The 19,648-nt window shown below is 33.8% G+C and overlaps 11 protein-coding genes across 11 annotated transcripts; 4 read left to right on the forward strand and 7 right to left on the reverse strand.

The window, feature by feature from the left end:
• Window positions 1–90: 90 nt before the first annotated feature.
• On the forward strand, window positions 91–1,285 carry GCD7 (translation initiation factor eIF2B subunit beta; the record flags this gene model as incomplete). Its single annotated transcript, XM_020194609.1, has 2 exons — window positions 91–149; window positions 220–1,285. The coding sequence occupies 2 exons, from the start codon at window positions 91–93 to the stop codon at window positions 1,283–1,285; spliced, it is 1,125 nt and encodes a 374-aa protein (XP_020046689.1).
• Window positions 1,286–1,649: 364 nt separating this feature from the next.
• On the reverse strand, window positions 1,650–2,243 carry RSO55 (Rso55p; the record flags this gene model as incomplete). Its single annotated transcript, XM_020190662.1, has 1 exon — window positions 1,650–2,243. One exon carries the CDS (start codon window positions 2,241–2,243, stop codon window positions 1,650–1,652), a length of 594 nt encoding a protein of 197 aa, XP_020046690.1.
• A 740-nt stretch (window positions 2,244–2,983) lies between these two features.
• ASCRUDRAFT_8618 (FAD-dependent oxidoreductase) lies at window positions 2,984–4,100 on the forward strand (the record flags this gene model as incomplete). Its single annotated transcript, XM_020194915.1, has 2 exons — window positions 2,984–3,006; window positions 3,071–4,100. The coding sequence occupies 2 exons, from the start codon at window positions 2,984–2,986 to the stop codon at window positions 4,098–4,100; spliced, it is 1,053 nt and encodes a 350-aa protein (XP_020046691.1).
• A 191-nt stretch (window positions 4,101–4,291) lies between these two features.
• On the forward strand, window positions 4,292–5,761 carry ASCRUDRAFT_8619 (BUD22 family protein; the record flags this gene model as incomplete). Its single annotated transcript, XM_020194917.1, has 1 exon — window positions 4,292–5,761. The coding sequence occupies one exon, from the start codon at window positions 4,292–4,294 to the stop codon at window positions 5,759–5,761; it is 1,470 nt and encodes a 489-aa protein (XP_020046692.1).
• A 23-nt stretch (window positions 5,762–5,784) lies between these two features.
• ASCRUDRAFT_76376 (SDR family NAD(P)-dependent oxidoreductase) lies at window positions 5,785–6,755 on the reverse strand. The gene has a single exon (XM_020193442.1). It carries the CDS (start codon window positions 6,738–6,740, stop codon window positions 5,820–5,822), a length of 921 nt encoding a protein of 306 aa, XP_020046693.1. The 5' UTR covers window positions 6,741–6,755; the 3' UTR covers window positions 5,785–5,819.
• Window positions 6,756–7,116: 361 nt separating this feature from the next.
• On the reverse strand, window positions 7,117–9,759 carry ASCRUDRAFT_70906 (uncharacterized protein; the record flags this gene model as incomplete). Its single annotated transcript, XM_020191858.1, has 1 exon — window positions 7,117–9,759. One exon carries the CDS (start codon window positions 9,757–9,759, stop codon window positions 7,117–7,119), a length of 2,643 nt encoding a protein of 880 aa, XP_020046694.1.
• A 298-nt stretch (window positions 9,760–10,057) lies between these two features.
• On the reverse strand, window positions 10,058–11,785 carry ASCRUDRAFT_70907 (lysophospholipase 1 precursor; the record flags this gene model as incomplete). Its single annotated transcript, XM_020191859.1, has 1 exon — window positions 10,058–11,785. The coding sequence occupies one exon, from the start codon at window positions 11,783–11,785 to the stop codon at window positions 10,058–10,060; it is 1,728 nt and encodes a 575-aa protein (XP_020046695.1).
• A 356-nt stretch (window positions 11,786–12,141) lies between these two features.
• ASCRUDRAFT_153836 (uncharacterized protein) lies at window positions 12,142–14,666 on the reverse strand. The gene has a single exon (XM_020189320.1). It carries the CDS (start codon window positions 14,442–14,444, stop codon window positions 12,498–12,500), a length of 1,947 nt encoding a protein of 648 aa, XP_020046696.1. The 5' UTR covers window positions 14,445–14,666; the 3' UTR covers window positions 12,142–12,497.
• A 126-nt stretch (window positions 14,667–14,792) lies between these two features.
• Window positions 14,793–16,357, reverse strand: TFB3 (TFIIH/NER complex subunit TFB3). The gene has a single exon (XM_020193443.1). It carries the CDS (start codon window positions 16,260–16,262, stop codon window positions 15,273–15,275), a length of 990 nt encoding a protein of 329 aa, XP_020046697.1. The 5' UTR covers window positions 16,263–16,357; the 3' UTR covers window positions 14,793–15,272.
• A 182-nt stretch (window positions 16,358–16,539) lies between these two features.
• Window positions 16,540–17,148, forward strand: CGI121 (Cgi121p; the record flags this gene model as incomplete). The annotated part of the gene is made up of 1 exon (XM_020190649.1): window positions 16,540–17,148. One exon carries the CDS (start codon window positions 16,540–16,542, stop codon window positions 17,146–17,148), a length of 609 nt encoding a protein of 202 aa, XP_020046698.1.
• Window positions 17,149–17,213: 65 nt separating this feature from the next.
• AMD1 (AMP deaminase) lies at window positions 17,214–19,409 on the reverse strand (the record flags this gene model as incomplete). Its single annotated transcript, XM_020190668.1, has 1 exon — window positions 17,214–19,409. The coding sequence occupies one exon, from the start codon at window positions 19,407–19,409 to the stop codon at window positions 17,214–17,216; it is 2,196 nt and encodes a 731-aa protein (XP_020046699.1).
• Window positions 19,410–19,648: the final 239 nt, after the last annotated feature.

The raw sequence follows: 19,648 nt of genomic DNA on the forward strand, positions 1-19,648 counted from the left end.
TCATGTGTGTGTCTGATTTTATTTGGAAGATTTTTGGATTAGAAAAAACTTCATCTTTGGCAAAATCAGTCATAAATCCACCGAAAGAACATGAGCTCCATAACACTATTTCAGCCTGAATTGAACTATCAAGTCGACAGTTTTATAACGTATGTTTTCATTTTGATTGACGATTTGTGAATGTTCGGATGGTCTAACTTAGCTGTTTAACTTTTGTAGCAAACTCAAACGACGACAGATAGTTGGTTCAAGTGCTGTTGCAATTGAAACAGCACAACTTTTGATAAGGGTTGTTTCTGCTTCCAAATGGAAGAATCCAGATCATCTCATAAAGCAAATAAGGCGATTGGGTGTGTTTTTAACAGAATCCCAGCCAAAAGAATTTACTTGCGGAAATATTGTTAGAAGAGTGTTATCGTTAATTCGAGATGAAATCGACGACACACAAGTTGGTACTAAACTGAACCAGCCTATTTTCACATCCATGTTCAACTTATTAATTCCAACAGACGAACAATTGGATAAAATAAATAAGCAAAATGACGGTTATATTGAACTGAAATCCAAACTTGACAAACCAGATAGACAGTTTATAAATTCATTTAGATCCACCATCATTCAGGATATTAAAGAATTAATTGATGAGATTAATCATGTTGATGAGGGTTTAGAACACAAAGTCATAGAATTGATACATGATGATGAGGTCTTGCTAACTCCCACACCAACCTCTCAAACTGTATTGAATTTCCTTAAGAAAGCAAGGCAAAAGAGAAGATTTACAGTTGTTGTAACTGAAAGCTTCCCAAACCACACATTAACTGCGCATAAATTTGCAAAGGAGCTTGCTGATTCTAACATTGAAACAATAGTGATTCCTGATAGTTCTGTTTACGCCTTGATGTCTAGAGTAGGAAAGGTTATCATTGGAGCTAAAACTGTTTTCAAAAATGGTGGTTGCATTACTAGTCCAGGTGTCTCTGCTGTTTGTGAAATTGCTAAAGAGTTAAGAACACCGGTATTTAGTGTCACAGCTATATATAAATTAACACCTCAATATTCTTTTGATACTGAAAGTTTGGTGGAATTTGGAAATCCGGGTTATGTAATACCATTTCAAGAATCTGACATGATTCAAAATTCAGATATAAGCAATCCAATTATTGACTACGTTCCTCCTGAAAATATAAGCATTTACATTACCAATTTGGGAGGATTCGCACCCAACTTTGTTTATCATATGGTGCAAGATAATTACAAAAACGTTGATTTTGATTTGAATTAGATCAGCAAATAGATTACAAAAAAAAATAAAAAATAACAAATCATAAAATAAATTTGATTGATTGACTGATTGATAAGAATTTCAGAAAATGGGTCTAAATGGCAGTGTAGGTGTTTTACTATCCTATGCCCTGTACCTTGCTCGGTTTTATGTTTCATGTATGAAATCTTGAGCTGGATGCAACAGTTACTTACTTTGTAAGTCATTTACTCTTGTAATGGGCAAGATCAATCAAAGGATTTTATTTGAGTACGATTGCATTATCAGTAAATTTGAAAAATGGTGTAATTGTAATTACTAAACCTTACATTTCTATAGTATACATATCATCGTGCATTGTATTTTTAATATAATATATTTGATTCTATTTATCTGTACTATCTGCTTTATTTACATGATTAACGTCGCTCGTTGTGCTATTTGAATTTAATTCAAGTTCTTCCTGCTCCATTTCCATTTCCACTTCTATTTCAGACAGATTTAGGAAAGAAAAATCATCTTGATTGTTGGAATCTGCTTGCTCTGCTAATTTTTTTTCTTCAGCCAATCTTTGGTATTTTCTTTTTGATTTCTTCAGCTTGCTTTTCTTAGACTTGACTTTTAAATCTTTAATAATTTTTGTTCTACAATTCTCCGGATCATTGATTTCTTCAAGCTTCAAGGCAATTATTTCTCTTGCTTTCTTTCGATTCTGTTCTCTTGATCTGGTGGGTTGAGCACTGATTACAATTCCAGTGGGAACATGGCGCAACTGAACTTTACTATTAGTTTTATTTATCTTTTGACCACCACTGCCTCCTCCTTTAATAAACACTTCTTCAATTTCATCCTCATTCACCTTGGGTCTGGGAGGTAATCGGTTCTTTTTAGCCAAATAAACGCTTGATTGAAATAAAAATCTTGAAAAGTTCTGATATCCCAAAATTGATTTGAAACCTGGTATGTCTATCAACTTCATATTTCTACAGTTATACATTTATTCCACCTACATCAATAGTGAACTTGATTTCAACAGATACTGAAGAATCTTTCGGGCCGAATTATTTCGAGTCTATTTCGAGTCGATTTCGAGCCCGTTCTAAAAATGAGAAATCAGGGCATTTGAGAAATGGACCATGTTTTCGAGAATGAATCAACAGTAAGATAAAAAAGATAAAAAAGATAAAAAAAGATAAAAAAAGATAAAAACCAATGCCAACACCCAAGAGAAGCCATCCACCAACATGTTCAGTATCAGTTTGCTGATCAAAATGATGAGCCTTTGAGGCTACCCTCCTTCTGTATTTGTAAGAAAACACCGGCAAAATCAAGAGAAAAGTTCCGGCGGGTAATGTCTCTGTGGGCTTCGGTTGAATTTCCCAAAACAGCAGTTGCTTTTCATGCTGATTATCTTCCAGTTGGTGAAGAGCTGCTTTTAAGACAAAGCTTCTGAGTATCGCTTCAACTAGCTCGAGTAATTGCGATAGATAAGCTTTCTATCAAGATTAGCATCTTTAATCGAGCCTTTTTAAAATTCAGTGGATCTATTTGTTGCTCCACTTTTATGGGATTGCTCATCATAGCTCGATATTATGAAATAACTAGTCCAACCTAATTGGCTGATATTATCCATTTTCAAACTTTTTGAGCTCTATAAATTCGAAGAGAGAGAATACTTTTGACTTTGAACATTGAGAGTGTTTTTGTATATTGAAAATAATGAGTAAAATTGTTGTCATTGGGTGGGTATTTCTATAAGTTATTAGGCATATTATTTATGTTGTATTATAACTAACAGATTCAAAGTGCTGGTGTTGCAGGTTTAACGACAGCTTATTTGCTAGCTCAAAAGGGTCATGATGTTACCATTGTAGCTAGGAATATTCCTGGCGATTTGGATCCCCATTATACTTCTCCTTGGGCAGGAGCAAATTGGTCTTCATTTGCTCAAAAAGACGAGATTGTGCTACAAAATTTTGATAAGCCTGCTTATCATGAATTTTTGAGGTTGGCTAAAAATGAACCTTTAGCAGGCATTAGAACAATCTATTCGTATCATTACATTAAAAAGGAAAATGCCAAAGATTATGAATCTCGCTGGTTTAAAGATTTTGTTGAAGGATATGAGGTTTTCACTGATCCAAAATTACTACCAGATGATTGCTCAATTGGGTACAAATTCAAAACTGTTACAATTTCCACTTCACTTTACCTATTTTATTTACTTAAAAGATGTGTGGATTTAAATGCTGTTTACCGAAGAAAAAAGTTGGATCATATCAACCAAGCATTTGACCTACACAGCTCGGGATCTAAGGCTGATTATGTTTTTAACTGTACTGGCTTATTAGCAAAAACTTTAGGAGGTGTTAATGATGAAAGCATTTATCCTGTTCGAGGCCAAGTTTTATTGGTAAATAACACAGGAACAAAACAGGTGGTTGCTTCTCTATTTCCAGAATACTCCAATGAATCTTTATATACAATGCCTCGAAAAGAAGGTGGAACTATTCTTGGTGGTTGTTTTATTAAAGATGTTTGGGATACTACACCTGACAACGCATTGACTCAGAGAATCATTGAAAGAGCTAAAAAATACCAGCCCGAATTGATTGATCCAAACGTCAACAACAATCCTACTGATATTGAAATTATAAGAGTTAATGTTGGCTTGAGACCTTTTAGAAAAAATGGTCCTAGAGTTGAAATTGATTCAGTCAATCCAAAGATTATTCACAATTATGGTGCTGGTGGTGCTGGATACCAAAGTTCCTACGGTATGGCGGGTGCAGCAATTGAACTATTGGAAGCTTCTATTCCAAAATCCAAATTATAGGTCTTTATATTGGTATATATTTGAATAGTTTAATTTATATATTTTGTTTTTATATTATTGGAGATAAAATCCACTACAACGGATATGCACAAATACGCACAAATACGCAAGAGACTTTTACATTTATATTTTTTTTTGTTTTTTGATGAAAGAGTTTGAAAGCGAAGGAATCGCTATCAGATATAATAAAAATGAAGTCTCAAACCAGTGATGCTCAGCTATTTAGACTTGACATACTAGAGGCCCATTTCCTTCAAAAGCAACCGAGATATTCAAAAACAAAGTTTATTTTGAAATCGAAGAAACTAGACAAGTTAATTCCCAAATCCGAAAGAGAAGCTTTAGAGGAAATACTATTTTTAAAAAAAGAATTGATTCTACGAAAGTTTTATTCCAATGCTAACAAATTGAACAAAGCTTTATCCAAATCTATAAACATTGAAAAAGCTTTTATTGAGGCTCATTTGACCAAAAACAAAGCTGATGTTAAAAAATTTACTCGACTGAAGGAACTATTAAATTCAGATATATTTAATCAAAAAAACATTCAAGATATTTCTCACCAAAAAGTTGTTAAATTAATATGCGACATTTTTTTGGCTAAAGGTAACTACAAACTATTCAAAGAAGATCCCGAACAGTTTGAGTTTATACCTTCTTTTATAACAGAAGCAATTCTTGAAAAGAAGAACCAATATCATCCCACGAAATTTTACAGAGAACATGATGATAAAATAGTTAGAGGACTTTTGTCAAAAATATCAAATACAAAACTCACAAAAGAGATTAGTGATTCTAGTAAATACTCGTTGAAAATCATTGATGGAGCAATATCAAAACAAGAAAAAAAAAAATTAATCAAAAATGAAAAAAAACTCTCTACTCTTAAAAAAAATAAAAACAAAAGAATAAAAGATAGTTACGATGACAATAATGATGATAGTAATGATGAAAATGAAAATGAAAATGAAAATTTTGATAAAATAACTCAAGATGATGAAGATGATGACGAAATGGACTATTCAAATTTTGATGACATAATAGCCTCATCATCTGATGAAGAAAATGTTAGAGTAATAAGGAAAAAAACTGTGAATGATAATTTCCAAGATTTCGATGAAGATGGGGATGATTCAGAAGATGAGAAAATTATTTTAAATAAAGAATCAAGTAAAAAAAATAAAAAAGAAAAAAAAGAAAAGAAAGAAAAGAAAGAGAAAAAAGAAAAAAAAGAAAAAGCAAAAAGTAGAGCAGTTTTGCCAGCGTTGGCTACAGGATATATATCTGGAGATTCAGATAGTGATATTGATGATGATGTGGTTGTGAAAAAGCAATTGAACCAGAGAAAAAACAGAAGAGGACAACGAGCAAGACAGAAAATCTGGGAATTGAAATTTGGTAAGAATGCAAATCATGTTAAAACTCAACAAGAAAATGAGAGGATAAAACGAGAACAAAAACAACAAGAGTTCGAGATCAGGGAAGCAAGACGTGCTGCTAAAAGAAGTCAAGAAAGTTTTAATTCAAGTGCAAAAAAACCCTTTACAGATACAAGTCAAACCAAAAATACTGAGAAAATGCATCCTTCTTGGATAGCTAAGCAAAAGATGGAAGAAAATTTATCAAAAGCCAAATTTCAAGGAAAGAAAGTTGTATTTTGATTGATGATGTACAAAATAAATATGTTTATTGCCTATAGTATATAATTTTAACTAAATATCAGCGAATAGTGTATCCATCGTCAATAACCAAATTGTGACCAGTTATGTGCTTCTGATTGATCAAAAAAAGAGAAGCTTCTGCTATTTCGCTAGGATCAATAAAACTGTTATTCAAAACGTTTTTATCAGCGTAGAAAGCTGGGCTTGACATAATACCCATTTCTGTCTTAACCAAGCCTGGAGAAATGCAATTCACTCTGATTCCTTTCGATCCCACTTCAACTGCCATTGATTTTGTAAAGGAAATCAAACCACCTTTGGCAGCTGAATAAACAGCTGAACCAGATAAACCACGAAGACCTAAAATCGAAGAAATGTTGAGAATCACCTTGTTGCTTGCTTTATTTTTGAGCATTATCTTTAGTAGCCTTTTGGTTAAAACAATGGGAGCTACTAAATCGATATTTATGAGATTAGCTATGTCAGTGTTTTTGGTTCTCAATAATAGTGAATTTTGAGATATTCCAGCAGAATTGATCACTATGTTGACATCCTTTAGTTTGTCTAGGTTTGCATCTAATCTCTCTTCAATTGATTCCACCGCTGAAAGATCGCAGCATATGTAACCATGTTTTTGCTCTATTCTAGTTTCATTGGGAGGATTTTCATTTAGTATTGAATTGGGAACAGTTGTTAATTTATTGACAGACTTTTGCAAAGTTGATTCAGTTTTTGAAAGCAAAATACAGCTGCAACCTTCGCTCGACAACTTTTGAGCTATGGCTAATCCAATTCCCCTAGATCCTCCTGTTATCAAAGCTATGCTGCCCAGCAAAGGGAATGTTTTCAAAGATGAAAATGTGGTTGATGAAAGCTTTCTGGTGAATGATAAAGAGCATACTCTATTCATTATGTAGTTGGTGATTAATCCAGAAAGTAACAGTTTTGAATCGGGTTTTCTATTGGATAAAAAAGTCATTGAAAAAAAAATATAATTTAGATTGGAATAGAGATAGATAATCGCATAATTTAAGAAGAGCTATTAACATAACAAACAAATAAACAGAATATACAATCGTAAACTAGCAAGAAAAAAAAAGGATTACAAAAATAACTAAAAAAACAACTAAAAAAACAACTAAAAAAACAACTAAAAAAATAAAGAAAAATAAAAGAAAATGGAAAAGAAAAGAGTAAACGTCGAGAAACAAATTAAATCTCTAGGGGAAACATGAGTAAGGACATAAAAAAATTTATGGAAAATAAAGGTACTAAAAAAATATAATACGTAAAACAAACTCAACATAAAAAAAAGCAGGGAATTGAGCATAAGAATAAGTAGAGGAGTGAATATTTTATTTTCTCTTTCGGAAAAATTTCAGTAAAAAGCTTTTTCTTCTCCCTCCCTTTCTATCTTCATCAGTGGTGGTCTCAGAATCAGATTCAGGAACAACACTAGGAACAACAGTAGAAGAAATAGTAGGGGAAACACCAGGAGCAACAGTAGAGCCGGTAGTAGAGGTAGTGTTGGTTTCTATATGTGTGGGAGAAACAGATCTAAAAAATCTGTCTCTACGATTTTCAATTTCATTTGAAGTCTTTTCAGATCTGGCTCTGTCTGTTTTTTGAGAAGTGGATCCCTTGGTATAATAATCAACCGATTTTGATCTTTCACCTAAAGTAGGTCTGAGAATGTTGCTTGCTTTTTCTAGAGACGGTTTTGCAGTCAAGTCAAATTGAATGGCAGAGGCCTTTTTGGGGACTAGTAGACTTGCAGGAACTGGTTTTGGCTCAATAATCATTGGTTTGAATGTTCTAGTTGCACCTGTAACATCTCCAGTTATGCTTCTGACTAGTTTTGCGCCTTCACTGGAGGGAGGTAGTTTTTTGATGAGTCTTTTTAAGTCTTTGGACAAGTATAGACAACAATCTGAAATCGTTTCTAGTTTTTGAACAAAATAATCTTCATTGATTAGCTTTTCGCCTTTATCATCAGTTTGAGCTAGATTTATTTTTTTCAATTTTCTTTTTAGCCTTACTTCATAGAGATCAACACGAGATTCGATTCGTTTAGTTATGAGGTCATCTGAATCAGTTTCTTTCAATTTGGAGGATATGAATGGGTGATCTTCTTCGCTATCTTCAGCGGAAGAAATGGTGTTATCAAAAGTGCTATCAGTTTCTGTTTGATTGTTTTCAAATTCAGAGTCAGAGTCGGAGTCAGGCTCAGATAGATTATCATCTTTGTTGTCAGCTTCACTTCCACTCAGTTCGCTTTCATCGCTGGAAAGACTCTCTAGTATGTTTTTAGTTTCACCGCTGGGGGATAGTAGTTGAAATGAGATGTTATTGATGTTTTTGTTTTCTGAGCTCAAGACAATTGCAGGAGCAGATTTTGCTATTCCTTCGTTGATGTGTTTTGGAATAACGACGTTTTTTGGGTCTTGAATTTCTTCTTGAGTTAGAGTAGGTTTTTTAGATTTTTTAGGTTGACCATCTTGGGTATTGGGGGCATTTGGAGCAGTTTGAGAATTTGGAGCAGTTTGGGCATTTTGATTTTTTGAAGAAGAGGAGGAGGAGAAGGAAGAATATTTTTTGTTTAATGATTTGAATAAATTTAGTTCAAATCTATCCATTTTTAAGGCGGGAACGATTATAATTGGACAGTGATAGTTTTTGACTAATCTGTCAGATAATCTTGAAGTTGCCCATTTTTTTTTTGATTCTATATTGACTTTTGGTTTAATTGAAACGACCAAGAAACTTGGGGTGTATAGTTCTAGAGCCTTTGCTATAATTGTTTTTGTATCACCAATGGCGAATTCCAATAGGATTTTGACGACTAGATTTGGGTTGATTAGTTTCAAGGCGTAGTCCATGATTTTATCAGCGACTTTTTTGATGGGATAAGTATGGTCGTAGTAGATCTTTTGTTGGTCTTCTTTTTCTTGCTGAGTCAAGGCAACAGCAGGCAAATCAGTTGAGCTTAAAACACTTCTAATGAGAGGTTCGGCAGGTGTTTTTGATCTGTGGTTGTTTTGGCGAATGGGGGGAGAAATGTATCTTGATCTTGATCTGGAGGTTGCTGTTGCTGTTGCTGATGCTGATGCTGATGCTGAGGGTGAAGAATACCTGCCTCTACCACGAGAGTCGCAGGTGGAGTGGTTGTTGAGTTTTGATGGTTTTTTTTTGACTTTGATGTCGTTTAGCAATTGTTCAGGAATAGTGGATAGAATTATCAAGGTGTCACCATCTTCGAGTAGTTTGTTCAAGACCCAGTCTAGAGCCACCCAGGTATGTCTTCTTCCAGAGATGTAAACTATTAGGACTCTGCCAGGCAATACAGAGACTTTATTGGAGCCATTTCGATTCTCATGGTCGTTATTTGCATATATTTTTTGAAAGTCTTTGTGAGTTTTTGTGTAGACATAGGTCTTTTCCAGATGGTCCAGGAGATTAAGTTGGTTTTCGGAGATGGGTAGGCCATCTTCGTCGACGTTAGAGGGGGATAGAAAGGATCTTCTGATATCACGAAACATTCTTCTTTGGTCCGGACTGAGGACTCTTTTTGTGCTGGAGAAGTTGGAGACAACAGTGGAGTCAGACTCGTAGATCAAGCCCTTTGCTTTGGCCTGCTCACGATCCTTGGTGTCGTCGTAGTGGAAGTAGAAGTCATATTGGGGAAGAGGAGAGTAGCTGATGTTAACAGTGTCGAAGGAGATTCGTGGGTAGTAGTTGGACAGCAGTAGCAGCGAAGAGAGCAAGGAAACTGGAGGAGAGCTGTCGCTGGCGTCTTTGCTGCAGAGGCCCTTGGCCACATTCAAGGCAACAGTCTCGTAGGCAGGAAGCTTGTCCTTCTCGTAGAACTTCAAAAGCTGCTTGTTTTCCTTGGAGGACAAGAGGAGATCAGAGTATCTGGAGAAAGAGGACTCGGTGGAGGTGAGTTTCGGCTTGGGACGAGAGCTGGAGACGCTGGGAGTGTGGTGAGGAGCGAGCATTGCAGTGGATAGGAAGAAGCAGCAGCAAAAGAGGCAGAAGAGGCAGAAGAGCTGGTGGTGCTCTTGCTCCAGATAGCTCAGAATAGCTCAGAATAGCTCAGAATAGCTCAGATGCAGCCTTTTGGAACACAAAAATTTGCAAACAGAGTTTTTCCACAGAGCTGTTTCCTTTCTCGGCAAAGCAAGTGAAGACGAGTTTCTTCAAAAGATGCTTTAAGAATGGTGCTAATTTGCTCTTGAAGTGCTCTGAAAATGCTCTTAAAATGCCCTGAAAATACTCAGAAAATACTCAGACTATCTACCTTCTCCAGCAATATCGCTCGAAACACTGCTGGCAGACCCCAGGCTGCTCCAAGCTGTTGCGAAGCTCTGTTCTTCTCATGGCAGCACATCCTAGACAAGTGGCCCACTCGTTGTCGAGCTGGTGCTGGGCTCTGGAAGCAACGTCGAAGCCATTGCTGACCATGGAGGCTCTTTCCTTGCTGCTGTACTTGAGCTTGTACGTCGAGGGATTGGAGGCATACGAGAGCTGTCTGTTGGGGATGTACACCACCAAGGGCCCCTCCTCTGTGTCGCAACCAAAGAATGCTGGTCTCACATTCAAGCCTTGCTGGACGAACTCCTCTGGACTCAGAGGAACCTGGGGAAAGCTGCTGTTGTTCTGTACTCCAAACTGTCGCTGGTGGGTGTGCACCAACGACGAGCCATCTGGCCAGTTGTTGTCTGTGTCTGCACTGTTATCAAAGGCAACCACAAGATCAACGTCTCGCTGCTGCTGGATCAATGGTGCCAATGGGATGTTCTGGTCGTCCATTCCTCCATCCACCAAGTAAAGAGTGTCGCTATTCGATATCGAGCTGCTGCTGCCAAACTCATTCTGGTAAAAGGGATTGGGCTTGTACACCCCAATGTCGTTCTCGTCTTCGCTGATCTTGTCCAAAATATCCTCAATCACCCCAATAATGGGAATGTCCCCCAAGTTCATGTCCTTCAACTTCATAACGATTCCATTGAACAACGACGACGACGTTCCCACCAAAAAACTGGCATTGTCAAATCCGCTGATGCACTTCTTACTGTCTTCTGCTACCCCATTGCTCACCTTGGTTCCAAGATACTTGATGTCGAAGAAGGATCTGATTGCATTGTCCCACGATCCAATTTCAAATGGGTTCATCTCAACAACTGTCGAATTCACATCGATGATCGTCGTCCCAGGGGCTCTTCCCACTGCCACAATAATAGGAAATGGAATTGCTTGTTGCTTGAACACATCAAACTCTCTCACATCTGAAAACGTCAACGCATCCCCATAATCTTCATATCGCCCCAAATAATCCTTTGCTAATGCTCGAGACCACAAATCAGTTATCGAAATCTCGTATCCAGCGTCTCTCTTATCCTCAACCTCCTCCAACACTGTCTTGTGGTTTCTAATTGTCTCAAATATATTAATTCCTTCAGGAAACAAAATTGATTCTTTCAAATCCCAGATATCCGAATACTCCCTTTTCAAAAGTATCTCCTCAACACTCGTCCAGTTATTCAAAATCAACGTCCCAACCAACCAGCTACCTCCCGATAACCCAGATATATACGTTGTCGACTCTAATAACCCACCCAATCCCTTCTCAAATGCCTTTGTTGTTCTATTATCAAACGCTGATAATTGCCCTGCTCCATTCAACATTGCTCTGTATCCTCCACCAGAAAACGCCAATCCAATTTTAATCGCTCTTTGGCCCTCAACATAATTTGCAAAAAAATCATCAACGCTAAAATTACCACCTGCTTTTTCTAAACTAGTTGAATATTTAAGAAACTTTTTCAAATTCGCGTTGGTTATTTTATTCCTCTCTTCCACCCATCTCATCTCCTCAGTATTTAAATATGAACTGCTTCTCAAAAATGATCTCTTCTCTGAAGGGCAACTCACTTTTCCTGGTGCAAATGAATTGGTTGGCGACCATCCATTTGAAAAATTAACTCCAATTAAAAAGATACTCAACAAAATTACAAAAATCATTGTTAAATCAATCCCTACTTTATCTTTACAACAAATTGTTTTTTTTTTTTTTTTACAAATTTTCACAATTATATACCATTTCCATTTCCATTTCCATTTTCATTTTCATTTTTACTCTAATTTGTGTTCTTACTAGTTGATACAACTCCTTGTAAAAGAAAATTGATGCCTTTCATTTCAATGCTCCCTTAATAAAAATTAAACCCCCTTAACCTCCTAGATGTTTAGATATTAAACTGTTTAGATATCAAGATGTTTAGATATTTAAATGATTAGATATTAATCAATTAAAATCCAGTTTATTTTTTTTTTTCATGTTATCTAATTTGACTTTTTAATAAAACATTCCAACACTATTAAGATTTCTAAAAACTTGCTCAAATACTGAAAATTCCTGTAAATTCAAATACTGAAAACTCCTGTTAATGGACTTCCAATTGCAACTATGGCCAATTTTAAATCGAATCTAAAACAGAGACACACTTATTCCATCACTATTCATACCTGCCAGTATCCTTTGCTTGTGTATTCAAAAGGGTTTGGCCGAACTAATTAAAGTTTTATTGTGATTTATTTTTAGATATTCAATAAAAGTTACCACAATTTAAACTTTTATTGTCCGGAAAAACCTCTTTCCCTACATATTTATCTATCGAAAATTAAAGTTTCCTAAATTAAGATCAATCCATCTATTTGTATAAAGTGAATAATATCAAATTATTAAACCACCATCAAATATTGCATTTTTTTTAATTTTTTTAAAAAACTTTACCTTTTTAAATTTTTGAGTGTGCGAAAACCTCCTTTTTCTCTGTTTACTTTTTTCAATTCCTCTATATTTCGTCTGAAATCTATTGTTCAACTTATCATAATCATTTTTGGAAATTAAACAAAATTCCTCTATTATAAAATTCAAATTTAAATTCTTGAATATCAACACTAATAAATCAATACTAACTGAATTATTCAACTGAATGTTATTAATTAAAAACTCCAATAATTTGCAAAATTTCAACTGATTATTATCAAATATCTGAAAAATTAGATTAATGAGGTTGTCATTTATTAAAGGAATATTGTTGAGATTCAAATTCAAATTCAAATTTAAATTCAAATCAAGAGACCCATTATTGTAAAACGGTTTTAAAATCCAAACAAGTGATTTCAACAATTCAATTTTTTTTACTAAACTCTCATTTGATTTATTCGTCATTTGAGCCTTTTGAATGAATAATAAAACCTTGTCAAAGAATAAATTATTTATTAAATTAAAAGCATCAAATGTTGAGATTTTAATAAATAAATTTATTGTTTCAATAAACTCTTTGCAAACATCTAAACAATTATCGACATTATTAAAAATCAAGTAGGTAATAAATAAAATTGAATCATATTTTTTTTTGATTATTTTTCTATCCAGATTATCCGAAGATAAAATTATGCTAAAAATTTGAAATTTATTAGTTAGTAAAGCATTGAAATCTAATTTGGTGCATAAAAACTCAACTATGAAATCATTGATAGAATAACGATTTAAATAGCTATCAATAATACTATCATCAATAGTATTATTATTAGTATTTTTATTGATATTTTTACCATTTCTCATTAACAAAGAAAGTAATTTATATATATGTGTAAAATTTAACCAAAATTGACTGATTTCAATTGTTTTTAAATATAGTCTTGTTAGTGAATTGGCTAGATAAGTTAGATTATTTTCAATTGAATAAAGGATTAAAGAAGGAAATAAAGGAGTCAAAATGTTAGAGTTGATTTGAATCAAACCAATGATTTTACCCAATAATAACCATTTTCTATATTGAAATATCATTGAGTAGGAATTTTCAAGAGCTTGGTCAATATTTACGCTGTTTAATTTATTGATATTTAAGGAAGAAATGATATTATCATTATCAATATTGCAACTGGTGTTATCATTTGCATCAAAAATTTGGCTTGAAGAATTTAAAATCAAATGAAAACCCAATTCCACCGAAGAGATTTCAACTAGTTTTTTAGGATCGGTATAATCAATATTAAATATAATTTTTTTAAATTCAGCGAAAAATTCAGATAAACACTGATAAGATTCTTCAGATAAACAGTTTTTTTGATTAGACCAAAGGCAGTCTGAATCAAATTTATTTGGACTAATATCCTTATAACTTCCATCATTATTATAAATAGCCACATCTTCAATGTCGTCATCAATGTAATCTTCATCTTTGGAGTTATCGTCGCTCTCAATTATAGAGGCGTTGGACTTGTCAAATATATATGAAACAGATTCATCATCATAATCACTGCAGTGATCATCTTGTTCACTGGAGGAACAACTATGGGAAAACGCATATTGAGCATTTCTAGAACTATGAGAAGATGGTGAGTTTGACAAAGTGTTATAATAAAGTGGGGAGAAATTGTTTTTTCCTAGGCAATCAACTTCCAAAATAAAATACTTTCCATTGTTAATAGAATAGTCAGTTTTCAAGATATATTGAGGATATACTTTGATTTTTTCTCGATACAAATTGATTTTGGATTCTAAAGGCCTTAAGATCCTGTTACACTTTGAGATTGACCATTTTTTTGAGTTAGAAGTCAGACAAAAGATTGTATGTTGCTTTGAGTCTTTGTTTCGCTGAACGACAGTCATCAAAATTACCTATATCTTTGCCAGCAGATAAATCCAGTTCGAAATGTTCAACCCAAACAATTCATGAATCAAAACTCATTTAGAAAGTGTTTTGATGGCTTTTTGTTTTTGTTTATATTTCAAAATTTCCCAAAACAATAATTTCCAAATCGAAGGACGACGTCGAGACGCGTTTGAATGCAGAAACACACGTAACTTTGGTACCAGGGACGTGGAGCCGAAACTGCTTTACACGTGATCAAACTCAAATTTACTCAAAAGTGACCTATTTTTCAGATAAACATTTAAATCTGTTCAAATATCGCAGTATTTGAACAGCAGAAGAACAGATGATATTAGAATTCGTTACATTTCAGCTGGAATATAACTACAAATTACTGCTCTATAAATGTTGCACAAAGTGTATCCTAAAAACTCAAACCCAGCCTTAAACCCATGTAAAACCTCAATTTATGGTTGTGAAAAGAGGCCTATTCTTCCATACCCCAGCAATTGCAGACTCAAAATGGACCGAGATTAAAAAAATGGGAACTTATTCCTATGATAAATTAAAAAAAACGAAAAAACAGACGAAATAATGGCTGTTTATTGAAACCTTTTGATAATACAGGAAACTATCATTTAATTTTAATAACACCTGTTTTACTAAAATTTGATTTAGGATACAGTATTAATTCGTGATAGTAACTTAGAGATTAAAATCATTAACTGAAATGCAAGGACTTGTTATATTTATTGTCATTCTTTTGGGATTTTTAATGTGCAATTCGTTCCCATCTTGCCTGATTCTGATTTAAATTATCAATGAATTTGTTTCTTGTCTTCAATTTAAAATGATTCAATTCCTTGAGAACTCAGGACCACCTTCTCGTCAATAAAACAACCAATTCCAATAAAAGCCTGTTGTAAAGCTCGTTCGTAAACTTGTTCCACTCTCCATCCACCAGCAAGATAAGCTGGATTATTTTTAGCATTATTTGTAGCAAAATCGTCATATGAATCATTTAATGTAAACTTAAATTCCAAATCCTTATCACCATCATAAGGCGTAAATGGTGTGGTTACTTTTTTATTTTTGTCTTTTTCAATATCGCTATTTGTTAATTGCGATGTCAATGCTTTGATAGATTCATCTAATTTTTTCTTTCTCATTTCAGTTCTTTGTTCAAATTCAAATTTCAATTGATTTATAATTTTTTCAGCGGGAACATCTGATGCAGAATCTAGTAATTTTCTTTTGACTTCTTTTTCGTAATATAACTCATCTTCTTGTTGTTCAAGAAGAGATTCCTCCTTCAATTTTCGTTTTTGTTCTCTTAAGTTTTTCTCCATTTCTTGCTTTTGCTGGAACTTGATTAAATTTTGTTTCACTCTATCATTATTGATATTAATGAGCCCTCTATTAGCTTCTTCATATTTTAGTAGCTCTTCTTCTGTCTTTTCCACATCGATTTCATTCGTCAAATTATATACCATATCTTCAATCTTTTCCAAATACAAATCATATTCCCCAGGTTTTTTAAAATCGCTTTCGGTTTTATTAAATATCTTGCAGACTCTTCTCCTAATATCAACCTCTTTTTCAATATTAATATCATCAAATATTTGCTCTTTAAACTGCCTTTTCTTCAATGTTTTACCACAGTTCTGATATGGACACAATGCTGGTCCTGATCCAAATATCCTGTCTACACAAGACTCACACATCCGATGGTAGCACTCCAAATTCACCAAAAACTTCATATCTGGAGAGAAATATCGATCTGTGGTGCAGATTGGACATTTATCAATCCATTTTTCATCTTTGAATACAACCATGGTTAGCAATCAATGAAACTCAAGAATAAAAACAAACACATAGATGCAAACTTACCATTGGAATCCAAATCCATCTCTCTTCTGTTTATGGAATCATTCAACAACTGCTCTTTCAACAACTGTTCTTCGTTCAACAACTGCTAGAAAGAAACAAATCTTGCTTTTAATTTCTAATCCACCTGATGGAACTTCAAACTTTAAATATTCAAAAGACTAAAACATGAAAAATATTCCAGCAGGAAACAATTGCACTCTGAGCAAGCATATTGATCAGAAAATGAGTTTTAACTTGAATAAGTCTGATAAGAGCTTGATCATATCATTCAAACAGTTTCCAGATGTTGAAATCCTTATTCTCTTGTTCTCAAATGTCCGAAATTCATCGGAAATAAAAGAAAACTTACTATCAAGCAACAGCTCCTACAATTACTCATTTATCAACCCTAAAAATTTGCTAAATCTCGAGCAATTGTTTTCCTCAATATACAAAACATTGATAAACTATAAAAACAACGAAGTGAAATCAAAGACGTTAAATTCAGAGTTCATCTTTCAACTATCACCCAACAAAAATATCTTTGATTCCATTAAAAGATTTGGAATAGCTCAAGATTTGAAAGACCTAATTGTTCTAAAAGCTTTAAATATCGAAGAAAAGGAAATAGACAAAACCGATCACAGCCAACCAAATTCATTGCAAGATCATTACAAACACATATTGGAGATCGTTGATGGCGATTTGATTGAGCCAAACGATGAAAACATATCTAAAATAACTGATTTGGATTTAATTAGGAAAAACTATAAATTAGGCAAAGAAATTTCCACTGATAAGCAAATTTTATTGAAGGAGTTAATTGGAGTAATACAATTGAAGGGCTATTGATTGATTATATATTGATTTAAAGATATATAGTATATACTGTTCAAGTCAGTGGTAATAAATCATGTTTAATCATCAAGGTAAAAATCTTTCATTGCCACATATTTGTCAATTAACTCATGCTCTGTCATCAACGTTTCATATCTATAGGCCAATCTAATGTTGGGAACGTTTGTCTTTTGGATATCGTTGCCTTCTGGGCCCCTTTTTATATAGTTATCACCCAACCAATTTCTTTTAATTTCATCTTCGAATCCACTCATTAAAACTGAATTTCTTGCCAACTCACACATATCAACGTTGCTTAATTTATAAATTTGAGCTGCGACTGAATATTCTTCGATCAATGGTTCTCTGGTATAAGAAAACTGTAATGGATCATCTGTACTTAGGGAAACGTTTAGACCTCTTTTAAAATAAGCCGGGAAGGGGTTTTTGTCATACGTTAAAAACAAAGCATTATTTGATAATGGTGACATTGCAATTCCAATTTGATCTAGGTAGTATAGATACTGAACAAATGGGACCTTTCTCAATAGGATCCCATGCGAAATCCCCTCTGCGAGTAAATATGCTGAACATAAATGTTCTGGGTCTCCTGCTTCACCACAATGTGGTCTTAAAACTAATGTGTTAAAACCTCTTTTTTGTCTCCAGCTATTTAATGATGTTAAATTAGCAAAAAGATAGTAAAGGTAGTAGGTGTAGGGAGGATTTTGGTTAAGATTCCATAATTTTGGAACAGGATACTTTTTGTGAAATCTTCTATCGATTTTTGATTCATCATCAACGGAATCAAACCCAATTACTCTTTGTAAGAAAATATGTAATTTTGGATGAGATTTTGGGTTTTTAGTGACTTCAAATAATGGTTGGAACAAGTTTTTAATAACCGATTCAAAATTATCAACAATACTACCCTTTTTGTAGATATCGTACAATCTTGGAATTTGGATTAACCATCTTACGTTATGACTAATGACTTTATTGTCGATTATCCACTCGGCTAGTTTGTCCCATTCAGTTATTGATTTGCCATAAATAGAGATTCTATATTCAGCCATTTGGTATTTGGATTGTTCTAAATCGCTGAATACCTGTTTAGTAATTTCAGCTAAATATTTGCCCTTGATAAAGTTATCAGTTTTGAGAAAGATTTCTCTTAATCTTGATTCACCGATTGGATTATATTTTAAATTGAATTTATCGAATCTATGAAAAGTATCCTTGTGTGCATGCATATCTAAAGTATCGATTGATAGATCGTAGGAATTTAAATTCAAGGATTTAAATACTTGGATTAAAGTCAATATTTTGTTATCTCGGAATATTACGCTTTCCTCGGGAAAAAATCTGATTTTGTGTTTAATGAATCTTAGCAAATGTTTTTGATTCATACAAGCAGAATGATGAACATGAGTGTCAACTTTTCTAACGTTGTAAAAGTCTCGATGAGGGTTCTTTTTAGAGTCTGCTGTTTCTTGGTATTCATTTAGTAAATTATATAGGTTCCACCTGGCTTCTAAATATTGCAATCTTTTATAAGCAAAAGATTTTGAAGGACCGTCGGATGAGATTGTAATTAATTGATCGAGGTCCATATAGTAGTCCTTTATGGTTGGAACATTAATAATTGGAAAATTTAAATCTGAAGGATGGTATATTTGATAGACACTGTTATGGTCTATTGCAAAATCAATCGTAGAGTCGACTTCTGGGATAAAACAATCGTCAAATTGAAAATCGTCATCAGAAAAGGTGATCTTTGAAGAATTGGTAAAATTTAAAGTCTTTTCGGAGGGATTCCAAACTGGTTTTGGAGGAGGAGGGTATATTTTCCAATCTTTAAAATTTTTACAGTTATCGTGATGTCTTTGTAAAGATATAGATTGGTATTTTTTCCTTAAGTTGAGACAGTATTTAACGTTTGAGTATAGCTCAATTAGCTCTGGAGATGGAGAGAATTCATTGATTTGATTGATTTGAGTCTTAATTATATTGTTATTGTTATTTTCATTTTCAATGGTTGTAGTGGTAGAGTTTGAGGTGATATTGTTGGAATCGTCATAAGAGGTCAACAAAGATTGTTGTTGTTGTTGTTGTTGTTGCAATGGTTGTCTTTTTTTGAGTAAGAACAACTGGGCAGGTGTAACAGAGGATAATATTGGACTTGAGCTCAATTGGTAACTGAATGCATTTTTGTTTGAATTGATAGATGAAGATATGTGAAAACCGGATTGCAACTGGTCAGTCAAACTAGTCATTTTTGTGTTTGGTACACCATGGTTACTTATCATCGAAGATTTTCTTGATAAAGGTTTGTGAGCATTGGGAGAATTGAAGATAGAAGCAGGGTTGGGAGATGTTGGCAATAAAGCTGGGCTAACTTCGTTGAACTTTGAGGAGATAGGGGAACCAACCGATTGTAGAGCCTTTATTTTAAGGTCGTTTTCATTCATCATTTTTTCTTCGTTATAGGAAAAATGAGTAGATGCTCTCGAGA

The sequence above is a fragment of the Ascoidea rubescens genome (assembly GCF_001661345.1).
Source record: "Ascoidea rubescens DSM 1968 unplaced genomic scaffold ASCRUscaffold_8, whole genome shotgun sequence".
Lineage (NCBI taxonomy): Eukaryota > Fungi > Ascomycota > Saccharomycetes > Ascoideales > Ascoideaceae > Ascoidea > Ascoidea rubescens.

What these genes read in the sequence shown, in the direction of transcription:
- ASCRUDRAFT_76376 (XM_020193442.1), bottom strand. Translation starts at nt 6,740, where the DNA reads ATGACTTTTTTATCCAATAGAAAACCCGATTCAAAACTGTTACTTTCT.
- ASCRUDRAFT_153836 (XM_020189320.1), bottom strand. Translation starts at nt 14,444, where the DNA reads ATGACTGTCGTTCAGCGAAACAAAGACTCAAAGCAACATACAATCTTT.
- TFB3 (XM_020193443.1), bottom strand. Translation starts at nt 16,262, where the DNA reads ATGGTTGTATTCAAAGATGAAAAATGGATTGATAAATGTCCAATCTGC.